This window comes from Dysidea avara, chromosome 2, assembly GCF_963678975.1.
Source record: "Dysidea avara chromosome 2, odDysAvar1.4, whole genome shotgun sequence".
NCBI classification, from domain to species: Eukaryota; Metazoa; Porifera; class Demospongiae; order Dictyoceratida; family Dysideidae; genus Dysidea; species Dysidea avara.
In genome coordinates, this window is record NC_089273.1 from 16073692 (window position 1) to 16097642 (window position 23951).

The 23951-nt window shown below is 38.5% G+C and overlaps 1 protein-coding gene across 1 annotated transcript; it reads left to right on the forward strand.

Annotated features, from left to right (window-relative positions):
* The first annotated feature begins 21474 nt into the window (after positions 1–21474).
* On the forward strand, positions 21475–23836 carry LOC136247856 (uncharacterized). Its single transcript, XM_066039677.1, has 2 exons — positions 21475–22663; positions 23466–23836. The coding sequence occupies exons 1-2, from the start codon at positions 21475–21477 to the stop codon at positions 23834–23836; spliced, it is 1560 nt and encodes a 519-aa protein (XP_065895749.1).
* Positions 23837–23951: the final 115 nt, after the last annotated feature.

The window sequence follows — 23951 nt, forward strand, 5'->3', positions numbered from 1 at the left end:
GTAGAGTAGTAACGACCCGGCCATACGGCTACCGGTAGTTGACTTCTGAATCGGTTAGTCTGGTGGGGAAGAACTTTATGGCAACACGAGCTACAGTCTTTAGGTTGATTGATAACAACTGATAACGATAAACTAATGAAGTAGAACAAAGTTACAGGATTTCAGTATGGGGGTATTTCCAAACTGATTTGTTACGCTTAACGTCGTAATCATATTGAAAACTTTTGCGTGTTTTTGAAACAATTAAATTTTTCCGTAAAATGCGTGTTACCGTAGCGTAACTCACGGGTTATCGACCAGTTAACGTTTCTCGCATCATAAATCAGCCATACAATGTCGTAGAACAGTGAAAATTTCAACACAACTAGATAAAGTAACGGATCATCTTCAAACACTTTCTGTTCAGTGCAAGTTTGCAGACTCTGCCGAGCTTGAGACCGCTTGTCGAACTTGGAACCGATTACTATCCAGTATGCATCCTGGTCAGCTGTCATTTCTTTTGCGGGCGGCTTCGGACACTCTGCCAACTGCCATGAATTTGCGAAGGTGGAATATACAATGTCATGCAAAATGTGTACTTTGTGATTCCTCACGTCCGACTACTGCTCATGTCTTGGGGGGCTGCCCGGTTGCGTTATCTCAGGGAAGGTACACTTATCGACATGATTTAGTCATTCAGTCTTTGGTCGACAGTTTCATCAGGGTTTACATTGACTTGCCCTATATCCGGGTTTATGCTGACCTTCCTAACTTGCGAGCCAGTGAGTCACCCCCATCTACACTTCCACCTAATGTGATTGTGACCCCCTTTAGACCAGACATTGTTATCCATAATACCGTCACTTCTAGTATACTTTTATTTGAACTGACACGTCCATTGGACAGTGCCCACCATCTTGAGCAGGCTAGATCTCGCAAACAAAATAAGGCTGAATACCACCAAATTCTATCAGAGCTAGATCGGTTAAATGTTACCAACTTTTATGAGACTCTTGAGATCAGCGTTTTAGGTCACTTCCAGCAATTTTCAGTCACTAACACTTACAATGTACTACATTTTATTGATAAGGACATCAATATCACAAGGTCACTGGTTCGACGGATGCTGGATGATGCCTCGAAGATTTGTATGACTGCATCCCAGAGGATTTTTATGGCAAGGGATTGCCGAGAGTGGTTGTGATAATGTACTTGTAATTTAATATTTTTGTTTTGTTTTGTAATTGTTGTTTTTGTTTGTAATTGTAATTACTTTTCTCCCTTGCCATGCCCACGTTGGTATCACTTGATCACCAGCCTTGTGGTCGCATGTGACCGAGGGTTACTGAATTTGTAAATGTATATACATGTCTCATTTATTATGATGGTTTCAACAACCTAATGCATCTGCTAAATATCATTCCCACAATTAAAACTACGCAAATACAGTGGTGATTATAGCTAAGGGCGTACGTTCATCTATTATCGACCGTCTCTATCTATTATCGACTTACGTGTATATTCCAATTAGCTATTATCGACTTTTTCCAAGAAACTGGTAATAGATCGCTATGAATTTCATGAAGCAATACAACTATGCAAACAGTCTAACCACTATTACGAAAAGGGTCTACACCTAAAAAATGAATCCATTTGAACCTATAGTTCAAGAGTTATGCACACACAAATTAGCTAAATTTATATTTACAGATTCCACATATATACAAGTCATTGTTAACTTGTAAGCACTGGCTGTGCATCCACTTCTTGCACCGTTCATTAGTACACTCAACCCACTCCCTCATCAGCTTCCCAGCACTTGACAAATCATCCTGGTATAACCCAAAGCATACGGCACATTCATTACTAGAAATTTCTTTGTCTTGTACACCATATTGATCTTCGTCTTCTACTTCTGAGTCAGAAGATAGCTCAGCTACCACTGGTGCCTTCTGTGTCTTGTTTGCAGACCTCTTGTGTTTCTGTCCTCTTTGCTTTGCTCTCTCTTCATCCTTCTTTCTTCTTGATTCAACTTTTCTTTTCTTCTTCTTTCTCTTGTCGTTTTCTATCTCGCTCCTCTCTTCTCTTTGCTTTCTGTTCCTCTTCTTCCTTTTTCTTCTTTTCCTTTTCAATTAGAAGTGCTAAAGACTCAGCACTTGTGAGCACTCTAGCAGTTGATTTAGATGTGGTGGATGCTTTCGATACTACTCTTCTTTCACCCAAAATTTCCCGAAGCTCTGACACAAACACTCTGGTATTTGCTAGACTAGCTGAAAGACTGTACGTAGGCTGTTCTGGTGATGGCACTACATTTTCCTTGTCTACTGTACTGTCCATAGGCTGTGCTGGTGATGGCATTACATTTTCCTTGTCTACAGTACTGTCATCTTCGGTACTAGTATTACAGTTCAGTGGTTCAACTTGCTCCCCATTTACCTGTGTCTCTATGGTGGTGCTCGATGACAAATTCTCTGGAAGGTCATCTGCTGTAGCCATGACACATACATTTGATCGTCATAAATGTTGTAGCCATTATCATACCTTCTTTGAAACAATTCAATTTGCTCTTCACTATATGAAACAGGTGATAGTCCCGGACCACTTTCTTCTAGATTGTGTTCACTAAACCCATCTTGTGAAACACTTGAACGTTCATTGGGCTGTGTCACTGTTGGCATCATTACTGGTGTTGCTTCTGGTATCTTATTAGATATTGAAGAATTATCATATGGCTTGATGGCAGTGGAATTGAATGGATAAACACCCACCTTTCGAAATCCGGATACAATTGTATGTGGTTGTATAGACAAAAACCAAGCCTTGTTGAAAAGTGATGAGAAATGAAATCTGGTGACCACTTTACCAGGGTTGTTGGCCATGTACTCATGACAAACTCTAGACCAATGCTTTTTTAAAGGGCCAAAAAAGCTCACATCAAGAGGCTGAGTGACATGAGTGGTATGGGGTGGCAAGCAAAAAAGAATAATTTCATTTTCAGCTGCAAACTTTATAGCCTCCAAAGTAAAATGGGAGGAATGGCCATCTAAAAGTAACAACACAGGTTGAGAAGGTGGAATACTTTTTGTGAACTGTTTACTCAGCCACTCAAAAAACAGCTCGTGGTCTGTCCACCCTTGGGGTGACATTGCGTATTTTGTATCTGGTACCTCACCTCTAGTCCATTCATAGTTCAAGCGTTCCCCCTTAAAAATCACCATTGGTGGTATCATAGTGCCTACAACATTAGCACAGGCTAAGATTGTTATTTGTGCCTTGTTCCCCGAAGATGGTCCATGAACTTTTTTGATCCCTTTAAGTGCAACACGTTTCAGCTGCTTATGGTCAAGTGGCATGCCCGACTCATCCATATTATAAATGTAACTGGGTTTATCCATCAAGCCATTCACCTCCAAGGTATTCCTTAGCAATACAAAATAGTGGTCTAGCGCTGACTGGCTTACTGCATTGAACCTGCAATGTGATAGTGGATCTGAGGTTCGTAGGGACAATTCGGAATGTCTTTTCATAAATTTATACCACCATCCTTCTCCATTAAATTTTATCATTTGCAAACCCTCTTTTGTTCTTTTCTTCTCCATCAACCTCTTCACACCGTCTATTACTTCCCTCTTTGTTTTTCGATTCCCCATTTTGCAGCACTCTACTAGGAAATCAACCAATTCTTGGTCTTCCTCTGGTGTTAGGAAGCCTGGTGGACCAGGCTTCGCTCCATGCTTCACTCGTCCAGAAATTCTGTCTTTTAGTGTAGTTCGTGGCACGTCAAATTGTTCTGCAGCTTTATTCACCCCCATCTCCTTTGAAATAACCGCGTTCATTGCTCTAGTCATAGATTCAGGGTCCCACAGTTTGCGGCGTTTAACAGCGCCAAGATGCTGTACTTCCGATATTTTATTTCTTGTCTTCCATCCTTTCTTAGCGGTAGATGTTCGCTTCCGTTTAGGCATTGGATTACGCCAGACCAGACAGCAACAAAGGTCTCAAAGTTGGTCTCTAGATAACCTTCCCGTAGAATTGCGTATTTATTCGTATACTGACTGGTCGATAATAGGTGTGGTATCCTGGTCGATAATAGGTAGTGGTCGATAACCGATGAGTTACGCTAATCTATGTGGACTCCGCTTGTACTGTTTGTTATCGCAGGAGTTGAAATAAGGAACATCCAGAGTAGAATAGCCTGTTTAACGAAGAATTGTGGATGACCAAGTAATGATCTGTTCCTATATTTCTTGGAGAAGCCAAACGACCCTACGTCAGGCTTGTCACCGAAATATTGTTCCGGGTAAATTCGGTCCGGCCGGACCGATTTTGGATACCAAAACTGGTCCGGCCGGACCAAATTTGGTTGACCTAGTTTAGTCCAGCTGGACCATTTTTGGCATCCAAAATTGGTCCAGCCTGACTAAAATTGGTCCGGCCCAAACTTGGTTGGCCACATGCACTGGACCCCCAACCACTTGGACCAACTATAGTTTTGGTTAGTCCGCAGGTGTACCCGGAATTGTGTGGACAGGTTTGTGAAACGGCTACTCTAGGAAACACTACCACTCGTGTTGCATCTCACCATTAATCTCCCATTACAAGTACATGAAACCTTAACCACAATCATTACTTATATGTGTCAATTACAGGAGATCATGTGTAGTGCATGCATAAGTCTGTGTGTACTATCAGTGTTACAGGTTGGTCCATGCTAAGTTTTTTTGTGACGGATCACTGCAGCCGACTTAGCCTGGAAACTATATAATGAGTAACGTAGTTTCGTTTCCCGACTTGAATTGATTTAGCTACGGAAAATGCATATTACAGTAGTACAGAAACTATTCTATGTCGTGCTATATATGCAGCGATGAACACACACCACACAGTCGCAAAATTAATGCTGTTTTAATTTAAAGCAGTGTGAGATAATAAAAGTCCTGTATTCTTCTTCTCCATGTCAATAGCTAGCTGTCCGAGTGGGAAGTAGAGGTTTTCTTCCAGCATACATCAACTCAAATGCATGGTCAATACTGCATGGACTCATGGTGTGCAATGTTGCATGCAAAAATACAGGTATCAAGATATTCTTTTATGACTATATATTCATAGCTAATTTTTGTTTATTGCATCTAATTTATGTATGTATTTGTATGTGGTTGGGTGGGTGTACAGGCTTCTAAGCCTCAACCCAAATCACATCATAATCATAATCACATCATTCTTCTCAAGTATGATTTTATATGCTCAATAAACTTCACAAGCATCATCGGCTCTACAGTGTTTGGTTGAATCTTTCATCCAGCCTGTTAGTGTTGATTATGACAAACAACTATAGCAACATGGTGGAAATCACTGATGGTGAACAATATATAAAATCTATCAGTCATTAAAACATGTCTTATCTTCAACTTCTGCATATAGCTCAGAATTTAATTTGTTAATTCTGACCCTTGGTCAGTTCTTTATCAATCTGGATGTGCGCATTGTCATAAACAGCTACACATATCATCTCAGCGACTGATCCAGAGGGGTGGATGGGGTGGCTAGCCACCCACCATGCATGGCCTTGCAACCACTCAGATTTGCATTATTTAATAATGACGAATATCACTGATAATGAACACTCTCTCTTTCGTTATATCAATATAAACTAAACCCCTGCATTGAATCAGATTCCAATGCTACAGTGTAGCTGGCTATAACCTTACAGTAGATGGTAGCAGTATAGCTACATGAAGTTATCTATGATCATGGGCAGTATTAACTATCACCAGGCAGAGGACTTCTTGAAGGAAATAATATTATGGGGTCTGCTTTAGGATTGAGTCAATTTTACTTTTATGTCTACAGCAATTCACCCTAAGATGTGGAATAATGCGACTGCCTCAAACTTTTAAGTTGGCTAAGTAGTGAAAAACATACTGAGAATATAATAGCTGTAACCTTTATGGTGATGTTTCTTCTTGTGGGGCATGTCATTAGTAGGAGATGATAGTTCACATTTAGTTATTCAATGGAGTAAATCTAAACTATCATCTCCTACATATCACATATGACAGAGGAATGTACAGTATGTGCACAGGTGTTACAGATGTAATACACTTTGTCTTAACCATACATTACATTAGGCCAGGCAAACTTGATTACTAGTTTCTCATCCACAAAAATCAGTTCAGATTTCCATGTGGGTGGGAGGTCATTTTTCATTATTCATTATAGTAAAGAAAATACTCCAAATCAAGCTGTCTGTTATAAAGGTTAACTAAAACCTTTTAAGAACTATTACTTACGTATTAGCTGCTACCTTTTCTGAGGTGCAAGTGACATTTACTGTGCTGTAAAATGATAACCAGCCTTCCTAACATCAAAATACGTGTGCACGTGATTGATAACAGCAATAATGAAATTAGAGGCAGTGGGGTAAAAAGGGATGTGGGCGGGGATGAGAAACAATTAAACAAGTTTGCCCGGCCTTATTTTATGTTCAGAAGGACATGCTACTAGCTATGTGCTTTACTGTACTAGCTATAGATGATAATATTGTCAGCCCTTCCTCCCTGATGTAACTACCAAGATATTCAATACTCTGATCTTAAAATCTGGGCCAGCCACCTATACCTTGGTTTATGTCTGGATCAGTGTCTGCATCTCCTATTGGTATATATATGTGCACAGGTGAAAATTAGTAAAATTTTAAAGTTGGTTAAGTAGTGAAAAGCATACAGGGAATATTATAGCTATAACTTTTAAGGAAATGTTTATACCAGTAGGAACATGTGATCAGTAGGAGATGATAGTTCACATTAAGTTATTTAATGGGGCAAACCTAAACTATCATCTCCTAGTGACTCCTACATATCACATACAAAAGAGAGGAATGTGCATGCTGTATGTACACATGCAGGTGTTATAGATGTATTCTTCTAGCCATTAGTGTTACTCATGATCAGACATTATATGTGCATAAGAGAACAGTGCACATGCTACTGTGCATGCGCTTCACTGTACAAGCTAAACAATAACAGTGTCAGCTCTTCCTGGTGTAAATAATAAGACATTCAGGACTCTCAACTTATAATCTGGGCTAGGCTGGGTAGCCACCCACCTTTATTTATTTATGGATCAGTGCCTGGTGATGAATGTTATAGGTGACTGCTCTATTAGAGTATCTCGATCTTAAGCACCTCCAATGCAGCTAGCTGATCCCATGCATGCAATGATCCGTGCCCTTGTTGAATAACCTTTTAAGCACAAATCCATGTAGTGATAATGCCTGCAATGCTCATTATTCGTGTTCAAGATTGATAAATGAGAATAGCTATAGCTAAGTCGGCTGCAGTGTTCCGTCACACACAACTTATAGCTATGCATCATTGGCTGCATGCGTTAGTGGTCCACCCGGACCCATTTTGGTCGACCAATATTGGTCTGAGTGGCCAGAAGTGCATGTGGCCAACTAGGTTTGGGCCGGACCAATTTTGGTCAGGTCGGACCAATTTCGGATGTTAAAAATGGTCCGGGCGGACTAAATTTGGTCGACTGGAAATGGTCGAGCCGGACCGATTTTTGCCCCGGACCAAAATTTTCGTTACAGGCCATAGCATTGAAGTGAAGCCGTGAAGACCGAAACGACCACACAGTCAATTGATTCAAGGACTAAAGAGGAAGTTCCGTTATGTAAGTCGAGAGTTCCAGGTGGAGCAAGGAACCTCAAGTTGTGGCCGTGGGCACTTTTGTTGGTGTAAAAAGTACTACTGAGTGGTTCAGTGTAACTTGGATTTGATGTGTCTTTAGCTTCTCTGTTATTGTAATCAATGAAGTCACATTCTGTATACTAACTATAACACATCAGGGTATACTAAAAGAGTATGCTGTTTGTATTTCCTTACAGTAGCCCATCCGACACATCGCATTGTACTGTTTAGAATAATCCCATACAGTGAAACCTGTCTAAGCTTCATGGTCACGTTTGAGCCAACATTTCTTGGGTCTCAATAGACATGTACAGGTGGACAAACTTCTCGCTTAAGGTAAAAATCAAAATAAATGAAACAGGTGGCCTTTCTGTACCTATACAGATGACCACTAAGACAGGTTTCTCTGTACTCATGCTGTCATAATTGACACTTCAAGATATTTTTAAACCTAGTTTTGTTGGAGTACATAATTTCTTTTTCTGAGGTGAAAGCTGTAGCCAACTCCACTCAGCAGGAAATCCTTTCTTCAGTGCTGAATACTGTTGCTCCAGAAATGATGCCACAACTGAGTCTCCAAATTTCTTATTTCACACTTTGATGATAGGTAGCGATGGCAGGTGTACAAGTAGTGTGCTTCCAGATTTCACATTTGTTGCAGTTACAGTGGCATTCCCAGTTGAAACCATCCTACTGGGATGTATGGTACGCAGGGTATTTACCAGAAGTCTGGCAATTCAATTCTTACTTGAGTGTGAAGTCATGAAATAACCGATATGAAGTACTACTAGTTTACCAACATTTTCATGAAGCCTCTCATACTTCAAAATGTAGATGTGTAAGTAATTTATAATTGATCATTCAGCAATGGTATTTGCGTATGTCAACGATCAACACATGTAGAACCACTAATATGAAAGATTATTCGACACTACTACAGAACAAGGGGAACAATGTGCTGTATTTATTTTCTATTTCAGTGAGATATCACACTTTAAATTACAAAATAAAAATTTTGGAAGTTACTGCAATGTCACACTCCTACACAAACAATGATTAGTAATGTATTATACTGTTGGTGTCAAGCTACCAGTGGAATAGTTCTTCAACCTCTCAGCACATTCAAATACCAGTCCTCCTTACAATGAATCTATCCTGCATAACTACTGGTCACCTGAACACCTGCAAAAAGACGTGTTTGTGAATAACCAGTAACTATCTTATGTGCAGCATAAAACTTTATACTGTAGGCAGAGAAATTTTCGTGTAAAAAATATTTTCGTTTCAGAAATTTTCGAGTAAATATTTTCTTGGTTGCAGACAACCCACGAAAATATTTTTACTTGAATTTTTTTTAGTACTGTTATCTTAAGTTATCTTTCTTTGGTTTATTTGTAGATACACTTTTGGTGATGTACCCGGCTGTGTTACTGGAAATTGATGGCCTCCAATCACATTGCGGGAACAGAGTGTGGCACCAGAATTAATTACTTGCTGACCAAGGGACTCAAGCTGATTCAGACGCGAAGTGGCAAAGCTCGAGAATTACAGCAACCAAAACTGAAATGAAGCACTGGACTGTAAATAATGCCAGCTGTTTATAGGCACCGGTGAATTATATTTGCGTGTGGCGATACGAGATGTTAACTATATACTTTTAAATACCATACACCTTTAAATAACGCATTATAAACCCAAGAACTATTCTAATACTATGCTTACTTTAATAACCTTTGTAGCTGGATCGTAGCTGTATAATTAAGGTAACAAAATTTCCGTGGTAAAATTTTGTTGTTAAAAATATTTTCGTGGTCTCAGACCAACCACAAAAAAATTTTTACCATGAAAATTTCCCTACCTATGGTATGGTAACATTAAAGCACCTTGTGTACTTTTTAAAAATGCACCAACTCAATAAAGCAGTGTACATGTCTTTAGCATAAATACATCAAATACTATCCTGACTTTCAAGTGATACAAAATTCCCAAATTTCATTTAAATTATGACATACTTCCTGAAATCACCATCACTCATAGGATCTGCTTCTGCAACTTTTGGTATAAAAGAATACCTTAGTTTCTAAATTAAAAGAACACAACTGTAAAACCTTTATCTAGAAGGATAGAACGTTTTTCACACAATAATAGCCATTTATGCTCAGATACTCGATTCATCGGGATTGATAATCATTTATGCAAAACTGCCGGCCTATTATATCTGCTGAGGGAACCTTTACAGATGTCCCCACTTTACATTCACACACAATTGTCATGGCGAAGTGCTAAACTCACCGAATCCAGGCTGAAAAGGACAGATAGAGATCCTGGTGAGGCGAGAAACTTGGTATGCGTTGTGAAATGTTACTATTTACGTTCATCGCTTCACTTCAACGCCAAATAGCGGAGCATCCCGCCAAGATAAATTCAAAGACTTTGGCATCAAAATATACCCCAGACACTGGAGAACACGATTGTGACCGTAAAATTGTTCTACCCTACAACAAATATCCGCAGGAACATTTTTCGCACGATAACCCAAAACCACAATACAATTGCCAAACAAAAGCTATTGGGAGAAATCGCTAGTGACTATCGCAAATCGCAAAATAGCGGAGACTTGCCCTATAGGTATGGCGCTATAAATTTGTACACGTGTAGTATATTAGTTTCTAATATAAAAGCCGACCGTTTTTTTAAAGAAAGGTACTTGCACGTAGTGTGAAGAGCAGTAGTAAACGAATTTTTCATTGTCTTCCCAATACTCGTAATACATTTCTGAATTTATTTTTGTATTTTGGGGGCATGGCCCGGTTTCGTTTTTTGCATTGTTATTTCATTGAGAGTTTTCGTTATGATGACGCCGGCTAACTTCAGACCCCCCCGTCCCGTCCCGTCCCGTCCCGTCCCGTCCCGTCCTTCTTAACGTCACACTATGAAAACAATACATTGGCAATAGAAGCACAAAACGTTATATTCTTTACCTGAAAACATAGTCTACAAACAGTATAGCTGCTTAATCTCTATTCTTAGCTGTTTAGCTACACTATAAATGCTTTATAATAACAAGTTGATGTGCTACTTCTAAAAACCAGGTGCCATGCATGCAGCAAAAAAACCTAACTGGAATTAATTAAAAGTGTACTAAACTAATAGTGATATTGGGTTTTGCTACACAAATAATTTTGTAATTGATGAAATATTTTGTAATTCCGTAATTACGTCACTAAGCACTTCTGAGGAGGCATACCTTGAACAAAATGCACAGAAGTATCTTCTTAACTGTTTTATAGTTTGTCTAACATTTTCTTATGCAAATTCTCAGGCGAAGTCTCAAAGCTGCTGTATATTTTCCTTCGCATATGTACGAGCACACCCCTTTTCAACTCAAATAAATTCATAATACCCGGTAACCTAGGAGGCCAGCTGTGTTATTTTTCTGCTGTTTGATGTCTGTAGAGCCTATTGGGAAAGGCCTTCACCGCATCCTCATAGACTCGTTTCACCCGAATTTCAAACCGGCAAATATTAACCATCTCAAACCAAAGCTCACCTGCCCAGAAGTTTAATACAGGCTCCATGTGGTCTTAATTTCTGTTTTAATGAACAAGGTTTTGCTCACGTGGGTGCGGAAAGACAATCAAATATGCAAACAAATATGTATACATACATACGTACATACATACATACATACAAACACACACACACTTTTTGGAAATGTGCCTGGTTTAAAAAATTAACGTTATGAGCTGAACCCCCTTCCCCCCTTAATGTCATTATGACATTAAGCATGCCAATATCAGTTTGGAGATGCCCCTTCACCCTGGGACAATGCCAGGGAATAAAGGAATGTAATGATGACATACGACTATAGCGTAATCAAGTTGCCATTAACTAGCTTTTTAAAACACATTTCACTAAGCAACACATGGACTATTCAACAGAGTAGCCTTTAGTCTCTCTGGATACCAAGTTTTAAGTATAACCATAGCTCTCAACCTGAAGCCTTGCTAGGAGTGAGACCAACAAGTTCTGTCATCCATCCTGTGCAACCTACTGATGGAGAGAACAAACATAACATACATAAAATGTGCTCTTAGACTGATAATATTATATCCACCTGGATATGCAGGCTAAATTGCTATTAATTTGAGTATTAAATGTAGTTGTACATACATTCTGCCACACCATATCTATGGCCACACACTATGTATTAGTTAGAATGGGATGACAAGGTGTCTACCCGAGGTGAGGCTACCCTTAAACTCTGGTGTGACATTAATATCAAATAGTTACAATGCTGGGCTAGAAAGATGCTTGTCTTGTCCAGAAAGTAAGCTATTAAGAAGCAAATTGTGAGTACTAGTATAAAGATTTATCCTTCGAGTTTGGTGTGTCACCACCACACCTTGCTGGACATTGGTATTGAACACTAATGATGCCTGTCTTGTTCAGAAAGTAGGCTATTAGTAAGGACATTTTGTTTCCGGCTTTGCCAATTTTTGTTTGATCAATGTGGTAAACAACCACTAGTTAGTGAGACCACAGGTTACTAACTGTTTACTTACCCCGCCACAGTTGTCTATTGGATTTAATAACCTCAGACATCAAAGGAAATATTACATAAAATTTTCTAAATAGAATAAGTTGTCCATACTAACATATTCATTAAATTCTGGTAGTGCACTTTTATATATATTCCTTTGAAGGCACTGGAATGTATCTTAATGTTCAGCTACATGTAGCCACTTGTTCTCCAAATTTCATTTTGCAGTATATCCATGGCATCACATTTTATGACACATGGCACAGCTCATAACATAACTCAAATAACACTTGTAGGCGCTAGACAGTTGAAACATTCTGCTACTTTTATTTTACATCTCATGTTGACCCCAGCCATGTCTTAATCCAGTACTCTGATCCAGCATTGTTTCTTCGTTTAAACACCAGGAATCACGTGAGAAGGATCGTTTGACACAAACTGTGTAAATATCCAAGGATTTCTTAATGTACAGTATATATTTGTGGAAGTTAAGCTACATTGCTTGTAGGCATGAGATTTAATGCCTTGAGCTTGAGATTGCACCTCAAATTGTGAGAATCACGTCCGGCGTGACAGTTGAGAGGTATGAAGTACCGAAATAGCTAATACCAGCTAGCACATTGCCAATTGTGTGTGAAACAGTAGAGCCTATGGTTTACCACTCCTCAAACTCTGCTACGTATTTTCTAACAGCAATATTTCACTTACTCATCAATGTTTAAACAGTTCCCACATTCCAATGAATAACTTATAGTGAATTACCCTGTTACTTTGAGGTTTCTATTGGATGATGTCCAACTACTGAGGAGCAACTTGTAAGAGAATTACAGACAATACGTCATTCACAAGAGTTAGACTGAAACTATGGTTGTTATAGGTGCTACTGTTTTACTAATAACTTGAGGCGCACTCGTCCAGTTTAATTAAAACTTGGGTCTGAAGAAGAACAAAGTCTCCTCTGTTGAATGGTCCAAACTGAAGTACGTATGTTGTTGTAGTGAGAAGTTATAAGTGCTTGTTAAAAATAGTTAAGAATTTTTAGGGTTCTGTGGTACGGTGCATTTTGTGTATTACATATCACCATCAATAAACTGTTCTATACAATACTGTATTACAATACTATAATATTATGACTGGTACTAGCTAACATAACAGTAAAAATATCTTATTTATCTGTACTTTAAAGGGTTGGTACCAATTCTACATTCACTGTGTATATAAATTAATTTGTATACACAGTGAATGTTGATAAACTACAGGTGTATTATACTGATGTGACAATTAGCTATTGTGTTCTGATATGTTTTTAGTATGGAGAAAACAAAAGTGATGTTACAAAGCACATCTCTACCTGGATACCTGTAGTGGTGTGGCCCCTATTACACTACCCAGACAATTAACTACCACAAACATTTTAATGTTGTTGTTTTTTCCACTGAATAAACAAGCAAAATTACAAATAACAATTACACATAAAGAGACTAATACTTAAAGATTCAAATGAAATGAACTGATCCTACTCTCTGTGCACAGAAGGTTAGCTGCAGACTCTTTGAGGCCAAAGCGGTGGTAGGAAGATCTAGATTCTCTTAAACAAGTGATGGCTGCTCAGAGTAGGGAAAACTCAGTTGATGTTTTAGCCAGTACAGGGTCTTACTGTAAGATTGTCCATTTTTTCCTGACAAACATTTTAATGCATGCTCCAACAAAGGCTTTTGTCTGGAGTAGTCAAGATGGTTGATTGTTTAATTTATCCCAGTGGTAAAGTGTAACTGTTTTCTGTTACCACTTCGTATATTTAATAGTACAACAACTGGACAGCATTGTGAACACTCATTTGCTCCTGTCAACTGAACTTCACATTTTTGCCTTACAAAAAAGGCGGATGTAGAGATTACGATGTTTTTTCTAGCTTACATATGGTGACCACGCATTTCCGCTAAACCCTGTCTGTTGGATATGTGTTGGCAATAAGCTAACAAAATTACTAGGAATCTGCAATACATATTGATACAGCAAATAAGTATCACAATACGATACTGTACTTTAAAAACTAGTTTATCAATTTTAAAATGAAGTAGAGATCCAGGTGATTAAAAGTAGTGAAACAAGAGATGAATGATGGTATTACAGCATAGCTTGGTATGAAAATTCCTACATTGTCATGTTATAATAATGATTATGTTCAATGCCAAAGTAGGGATTCTCCCACTAAGCTATGCTGTAATAACATCAGTCATTTCATGTTTCACTACTTATCACTTAGATCCTTTAAAATTAAAAAAAAAAATCATTTTTAATATTTTGGTTTTTGTTATAGCATAAAGCTATGTCCACACATGTGACTGTTCTATTAGGGTGACTGCTGTATTAGAGTATCTCAAGTCCATCTTTCACCTACAAGGGGTGTGTCACTTTTATATTATCATTGTGCTAGCATTACGAATGCAGCTAGACTAATAATAACGAGGTGTGACATTGTGATCGAGTAAATAGATTGTTAATAGATGTGTTCTCAGTGCTCAATCGTTATTAATTAACCAAGATCATGTTAGCTATTAGATGTGGTATTGAGCCTATTGTGAAGTTACAGGTATCTACTGAACATAAGTGCTTAAATAAGTTTGCAACATCTAAATATGCTACTTAAGGGAAGTGCTGATAGGGAAAATTAATACCTTAACATAATAAGATTATCATGGAATATTCTATAGTGTATCCAAGTAGCCATTGCCAGAGGAAACTGTCATAGTAGAAGCCACCAGTACTGAATCACCTTTTTGCTTTAAGGACCAGAAAAATAATCTTGTAAGATTGTATTGTCGATCAAGCATATGTCCACTTAAAGGATTTGCTTTACTCTGATTATATAAAAATATTTAGTAGCTAATACTGTTTGGTTAAATTTATGTAATGAAATTCATAAACTTGTTGTGCAATTGTTTGTAGTATACAAATGCAAATTACAGCTCATCATTATTATGGCATGTAACTTGGCTCTTCTGGCTCAGGATTTACAACTCTCTTTCACTGATTAGTAAAACTCAATGATGTTGACCTACTGGTACTGCATAGTCATTTGCTAAGCAGCACCATCCTTGATACTGGATACTTACATCACTGTCTTGAGTACAATGACATATTCTTTTCTTGGTAGAACATTTTAAGAATAAACAAAATGGCCGGGTGGCACACAATCTGGTATTCCTCAATTCTCATGCCAGTATAGGATTGGATGCAAACAGTTATGCCAGTAGGTCTATTAGCTATCTTGAAATAATAGTGTATGAAGAATCTGTCTAGCATTGAAAATAGTCTCAAACACCTCACACAACAACTCTCTTACAGCTAGCATGCACTCTATATAAATCTCAGATGCATGTCTTCTCTCCAGATCTTTGGAGAATCCAAAAGGCTTAATTCCACTTCTGTTACTTCCTCATTGTGTGTATCCAATAGCAAAACAACTGGAAGGCATTCTGAACACTCACTCATTCACATCAAGCTTCACGTTTTTGCCCTAAAAATGGCCGACGTCTCATTCATGTGATTAATTTTTTAGGTTATACAATGTGATCATACTGTAACTTCCCTCTGAACCCATCTATGGAGCCTTTACCAATAGAAACTATTGAAGAAACCATTATAAATGTTGTATTGTTGGTCAAAACAGCTGAATCAGTCTTTAGTTAGCCTTTATTGGCCTTGATGGCTTGGACTGTTTTACTTTTAATACCTGTAAAGAACTGTGGCAGTACTTGTCCAATGTGAGACCCAAAAGCCTATCAAACAGGCTTGTGATGCAAGCTCTTATTTTCCTATTGCACGTTTTAGATAATGGGAACACCCCATAGCATTGTAATTCATTCATTGAGTAAGGTCTCAAGCAGTGTTTTTAGTGGGATACCAGACCCTTTGTGAAAGGCAATCAACTAATTGTGTGGGCAGCTGATAAATATGCATAGCCTGCTATATATACAAGTACACGAGAAAATTTGAAATTTTCAACTAGAGTAGGGACCATAGCACATCGATAAAAGGTACTGAAAGAAGTTGGAGTAGTCCATGAGATTAAATCACAGTAAAACAATAAGAAGTGTTATATCCCTACTGTGCTCAAGATACCATAACAGAAATGCACAGCAGGGATATAGCTAATACTTCTTATTGTTTTACTGTGATTTAATATCATGGACTACTCCAACTTGTTTCAATACTTTTTATCAATGTGCTATGGTCCCTACTCTAGTTGAAAATTCCAAATTTTTTCGTGTACTTGTTGTTAACCTGTTTTTGTAATTTTGTAAATAATTTTATTATGACTAGTGAACCCACACATACGCATCTGAAATGGCACCGTGTGTCCCAGCTATATCAATTATCGTCTGAAAAGTGAAGTATCAATGACGCTTCGTTGTCAGCTATGTTCAACCCATTGCACAGCATTTCGAATCAAGAACTGTTTGGAAAGCACCTATACAATCCACGTATACGTACCAAAAGAAATGGTTCCATGCACCCCAATTAAGAAAACAATTTTTTTATCAATTATCATCTGAAAAGTGAAGTATCCATTACGCTTTGCTGTCAGCTATGTTCAACTTGTTACACAGCAATACGAATCAAGAACTGTTTGAAAAGTACATCTGCAATCAAAATAACCACTATGAAAAATACGGACGATTTCCATTTCAAAGGGAAGCCATTATGTGCTATCGCCAAATCGACACCTTTCCCAGTCAGCAAAGATGAATGGGACACAAAAGAGGACACTGGTAAGTCCATGAAGAATACATTGTATGTACTGCGGTATGCCAAAAGGCACTTGTCGGGCCGAAACAACGTTGAACAGTGAAAAACTCAAGACCGTAGCCTTAGCCGTTATCAAGTTATGCTTGTCTGAAGGCATCAGTCAGTCAGTCAGTCAGTCAGTTACTTAGTCAGTCAGTAGAAAATTCCGTCAAATTAAAAAAAAATTAAAATTCCATAGCAACTTGTTGAAAGCATTTCGGGTTGATCTGAATGCTTGTTTGGGCTTAATTTTACCTTGCCAATACTGCCTCATCGTCATCAGGGAAAATTGAGGCTGGTTTTGGGGTGATGTTATTTTGTGGGCCCAGCACAGTTTCTGAACCCGGTTCATCATTTTTCCCAATGCGTAATGTATTGTGGGATTCACCTGTTGCCAAGACTATGGGAATTCACCTTAAACTAATTAGTTTAAACACTAAAATAAAACGGTCTGGAATATTGTGTACGTGAATAATACTTCAGCATTTTGAGGGAATTGTACAAAGAGTTGTTGCCCTAGAGCAGGCCATTTAGTTTAAAGACAAGTTAAGAAGAGCCGCTTCGAGAATAATGCCGCGTGAGTAACTTAGTTTAGAATGGCTTTGTTCTAGTTTCTGTAGGCCTATATAAACAGACACCATGTTTCCTAAGCCAACTTTTAATGGTTTTCTCATGCATTTTTGACCTTACCATGTTGGTAGATATGTGGAATCTGTTAAAATCAGTAAATTTTATTAGGTGTGCAATCCCAATAGCTAATTTCAATACAGGGCCGGCTCACTATTTTAACATTAGGTGGGCCAAATAAAGAGCTTCCCTGACAGTTAAAGTCATAAGTAAACCAAAGAAGCCTTCCTAAAGCTAAGAGCACTGCATGCAACAAGTCCAGAGATTTAGGGAACAAGATTTATTTAGTATAAATATCACTGCCGAAATGCGAAGCATGAGCCTTCTAAGGGAGTCTGGGGACATGCCCCCCCCAGGAAAGTTTCGAAAAATTACCCTTTTGAGATTGAGTTTAGAAGCAATTTTGAGTAAAAATCATTAGTGAAATTTGGATGAACATGTAGCTAGGCTAGACTCAAAATACAGGATTGAAACTTACGAACAGAGTACAAAATGACCAAAAAGGGACAGTCTGTGTTTGCTTCCAGCAACACATTCTTCTGCTACTGCTAACAAGTCAAGTTCATCAAGGTATTCTTGATGTACGTACATGCAGCAACATTAAATTGTTGAGCCTTTCTTGGGTCATAGTAGTCCTCATGTAGGTCTTTATTCTTCTCAAGGCACTGAATGATCTTTCACTTATAGCATTGCTAGCTGGCATCACAATGAGAAGTCTAACAATAGTGACAACCTCAGTGACCATATAGTCTTACATTATTTGTTAATACCGTTATCAATGTTCTATCATTAGTAGTTTGACTGCTCTATTACAGTATCTCAATCTTCGTAAAAGTTTTTCAACACAATTGATTTCCAATCCACCTTTGAGGGGTCAATGTAAGTTTCCTATTACTGCCCCCATTTATTTGTGCTGCCAAACTAAGATAAGCCTGATGTTCCTGCTGCTAGACCACAAGGTAAAACAAAATTTCAGAGGGGGTTTCTGGAACCCCAGGAAACCCCTAAATATACCCCTGTGCATGATATGATGACTATTTTTTCATGAAGACAAAGTGTTAAAAAAGTTATGAATTTTGTTTTACGAATATGCAAGTATTTTACTCAATGCTTCAACTCTAAACTTTAGGCTCGCACTATTATATCGAGACCTGTTCAGAGCTTAATAATTGCATTGATTACTCCACTAGCAGAAAGTATCAGTAGCTAGTCACATGGGATCAAAGCAATTGTCCAGCCAGTAACTAATTAAATTAACAACCCATTTTCACACAATATGTTACATCACAATGAGCATAATGTTGTACCAATAGTACTGCTTTTTCTGACACAACTAAATATGCTGGGATGATGACAAATGTCATTGGTATCATCACATTTTACATCTATTAGTGAAATTAATAAAAATAGGCTTTGTATACCACAAGCACAAGAAAACAACAAAACCAGTGATGTCATGTTATAAATCAGGTTAACATTTGCAGCTTAAATTAATAAATAATTAACAATCTATTAGCTTAGTTGATTTACATAGCTACAGTGTATACTCCCATTTGAAAATTCTAATAAAAAGCAGAGTTCATCAGCTTATATTATCATACAAGTTACATCCCATTGAAGCCAACATTACTGGTATGCCTGACCTAGCTGCTACTGCTGACCTGCCAGGCGGCTAAACCATTTGACTTTGACAGGTGCATAACACATGTACTGATAAATTAGCATGGCTCCAAGGATATAATCATGCAGTGCACTCTAAAAAAAATAAAGTATGCCCCGTGACACCAAAACAGCACACTTTGGTGTCACAGGGCACACTCTTTGTTTGCAAAGCACACTTTATTTTTTAGAGTGTGTTGATAAGTGCATTGGCATGACTCACAGAAGAGGATGACCTGCTACAAGACTATCTATCATATCAAAATAGTGGGCGTGGCTTCAAATAAGCCAGCATAATTATATGGATTCGTGCTTACATAATACCTACAGTCAATATGCATACTGATAAATGCATGGGTGTGGGTACAGAGTCTGAGACAGCTACACATAATCTTGATAAGTGGGTGTGGCTCAGGGCTTCCAGCAGGACCATAATGTACTAATACACTTCACACCATTGATCTCATTTTCACAATTGATCCAACCCTGGGTATTCTATGTAAAGCAGGTGACCCAGACAAAATGTTATCCGGTTATCCTGGGTGACCCAACCTGGTTTCAACACTGGCCCAGAAACTACCTACAGTAGTGATCATGAGTAGACCACTTCATTTGTTGCCATGCATGATGAAGAACATTATAGATATAGTTTATCCATATATTATACTTTAAATCTCCATTGGCCAATCATGCTCCATCTTCAGTTCAATTACAACACTGGTCTACATCTGTAAGGACTAGACTGGCTTGTCCAGCAGCCAACTAAGACAGCATTAATATCACTGGTACATAGCTATACTAAATAACTGAGTAAAGATTTCTCTTGGCATTTAGACCACTCCAAATAAATCCTCCATTTCCTATCCTGGACTCAGGCGTATTTGCATGCGGGCGGGCAGTCCATTGCAGGGGCTTTTAAAAAGGGGGGTTCCACTTTTGAATTGCAACTTCAGCCTAGCTGTAAGTTGAAGACCAAAACAAAAAGTCATCAGCTGCTGACAATAGCTTTCCATCACCATAGATGCCCTCACCAACTATATTTCATTATTTATAACTCAGTAGATACATACAGTAGCTTGCTACACTGCTCCTCAAAAAACTGATCTTGATTTGATTGCTCTATTAGAATATCTCGAGTAAAAGAAGCTCTTTCAAAAGGGGGGTTCCATGGATCCTTTTGAACCCCCCCGCTCCGCCCCTGCATTATTTCAGTACTGATATAAAATTGGCAGCTTTTCCCCCGGAAAGCCATTATTTGCCTAACACAACCATATCAAAAGGCTGCATAATAGCATGCTTAAGCTTGTCCTTCCCTTTTAAAGATTTGTGCCAGCTAGATAGCATACTGACTTGTGAGCTGACTGTTACAAGGTGGATTTTACTGAGCACGTACAGTATGCAAGAATAGCCGGAGAGTAATGGAAGAATACGGAATAATGGAATATTTCGTGGAGTGTTTTTACCGACTTCTAATACTTCTGTATCTAAATCATAAAGACTGTTACAAGTTGCTATCGCAGGTTACTGTCTGATACCTTGTAGCAGCGAAGCGAAGTCCACGCCATTCCCGTGCGTATATCATTTGTCTCTCGCCCACTATGAGGTTTACCCGCAATGACGTCATCAAATAAAATGGCGCCGTATAATGGGGGACTTTAATATTTTCGAGCATAGAAGTCAATGGAAGCCAAGAATGATGCTTCGCTTTCTACGCCCCATGCGAATGATGACAGCCATTTGGACTCTGGTATGGTTATAGATTGTAATAGCGAATACCCATAAGCTGTTTTTGCCTTTCAAAGGTGATTTTTGGTGTGACGAGGAAATGCCTGTGTTTTGCGATGATGGCCACTCGTCTGCAACGTCATTCGCTGTTGATTTTCCCACCGTCTCGGGTTTATCTTTATGCGATTTAAGCCCCGAAGAATTTCAACAAACAGGTATGTTGTGAGAGTACGTTTGAGTTCAAGATTGTATGATTTATGCTTCGAGTCACAGAAGAACAGAGGCAAACTGCTTAAATCTGTTGGTTTTAACCAGCTTAAGGAAGCAAGTTGGAAAGGAAATTACTGCTGTGTACCAGATTGCAAAAATGCATCTGCTCAACAGAAAGAAAAAGAACTACTTGGACTTTCAAAGGTGTCATTTCATTCTTTTCCTACAGATAGTAATAGAATGAAGATGTGGATAATTAAAATAAAAAGAGACCCTGGTCCTGAATTTGTTATAAATAAGTACACAAAGATTTGTTCAGAGCACTTCACTTCAAGTGATTATTTTCCAACCTCTGATAAACCCAACTCCAGACGTCGTCTCCTGCCCACTGCTGTGCCTTCAGTTTTTCAGTGGACCAGTAAATCATTTCAGCGCCGTAGTGTCACTTCAATGAAGGCATCATCTAGTTTAGAATTCAGTGAGCATGCCACAGATGAACATGATGATTCTGAATCAGATGTAGTTACAGATGATGCTTCAGATGCACACAATTTTGAGGATTATTACAGTAGAGATCAGGAAGATGTTGCCACTAAAACTGCTTTACTTGATGAAATAGAACGATTAAAGCTGCAAGTCAAGCAACTGCAGGATAAATTTGTAGAATCTCAAAGAACCTCTACAAAATCTCTGTTTCGCCTTGACAACATAAAGGAGGACAGTGACTTAGTGAAGTTTTATACTGGATTCTCAGATTATGCAACACTAGCTACGTTTTACGAACAGGTTCTTGAATCTGATGCTAAAGTTATGAGACAATGGGATAGCAGGAGATGCAAGGAAGCTTGTGGTGATACCAAACATGGCCCATGTTGTAAACTTCCCTTACTAGAGCAGCTATTTATGACCCTTGTGCGACTTCGTCTTGGCCTGTATGAAAGGGATTTGGCTGTAAGGTTTGGAGTGTCTCAGTCAACAGTATCTCGCACAACAACAACCTGGATTAACCTTATGTATCACAGCTTTAAAGCTATTGAACGTTTCCCACCCTGGCATATAGTCAAGAAGTATATGCCACAAATCTTCAAGCGTAACTATCCAAACACCCGTGTGATCATTGATGCAACTGAGTTTGCCATTGAACGACCCTCATCACTTTCATCCCAGTCAAGCACATTTTCAACCTACAAAAATAAGAACACTGTAAAAGTACTATTGGGTATAACCCCTAGTGGAGCCATATCTTTTGTGTCCAAATGTTATGAAGGATCAATATCAGATAAAAGGCTGGTGGAAGTCAGTGGGCTGCTGGAGAAATTAGATGCAGGTGACGAAATCATGGCTGATAAAGGCTTTCTTATTCAAGACATATTAGCACCTCTTGGGGTACGTCTGAATGTACCCCCTCTTTTGAAATCGGACCGTCAAATGGCAAGTGAGGATGTGATTTTAACTAAAAAGATAGCACAGTTAAGGGTCCATGTGGAAAGAGCGATAGGAAGAGTAAAGAATTTTCATATTTTACAAAATGTATTGCCTGCCGCAATGTGGGACACAATAAATCAAGTAATTTATGTGTGCTGTATGCTTACAAACTTTGATCCACCTTTGGTAGCCTAATCCTTTTGTACAGTACATTTATTGATTTCAAGTATTTCATTAAAATTAATTTATCACAATCAAATAAAACTCATGATTTTTTATAAACAACATTACAGTTAATTTAAATTTACAGCTGTAGTAGAGTCATAATGGTTTTGGCCGTTATAAATTATCAGCAGTGGTGCATGCTTCCATAACTTCCACTGACTGCAAAGATCTTCAATTGTTAATGGAACAAAAATGCCTCCTTTCATCTTGGGTAGTGGTGGTGGTTGAGAAATATTTTCGGGCATATGTAGAACCATCATGTGAAGCAGTAACAACAATAATATCTCTTTGCAGTCCAATAGCCATTAGACGGACATCTAGGTCACCTCCCCAACTGTTATGACTGAGAATGTTTTGTCTCTTCTCTAACCACTGCAAAAATGACATATCAGTTTCTGTACGAACACCTGGATGATCCCACATCATGCGTGAAGCTATGTTTCTCAGTTGAGAACTGATTTTCTCATCACCTTGAGAAGTATGGGGAATTAGTCCAGCTTGATGGGAAATGGAATGGTATAAACAGCTACCATCTCCCTTGACTACATGCTTCACAACATGTAAATGTTGCAGGACATAATCTAAAGGCAATGAGGTTACTTTATTAGTAGCCATAATTTTGACATCAGATGATGCAATTGTTTCGGTCTCCTTACCACTGTGTGAAGGAGGAGTCAACAATGAAGCCTTCTTGGGTGGTAACTTATTGGAGATCTGGGCATGGCTGCCTGTTACAACTTTAACTGGTGGTACAGAGGAACTGGGTGATTTAACTGGTGGTACAGAGGGACTGGGTGATTTAACTGGTGGTACAAAGAAACTGGGTGATTTAACTGGTGGTACAAAGAAACTGGGTGATTTAACTGGTGGTACAGAGGAACTGGGTGATTTAACTGGTGGTACAGAGGAACTGGGTGATTTAACTGGTGGTATAGAGGACTGGGTGATGGTCTACTAGTTGGTGGCATGATCATGTATAGTACAACTGCTGGTAAAAATTGTTCAAAATAGAATTTATCAGCTGTTGAAATGGCTGACTTCATAAAATCTGCATCATATTTGATTCGCTGAAC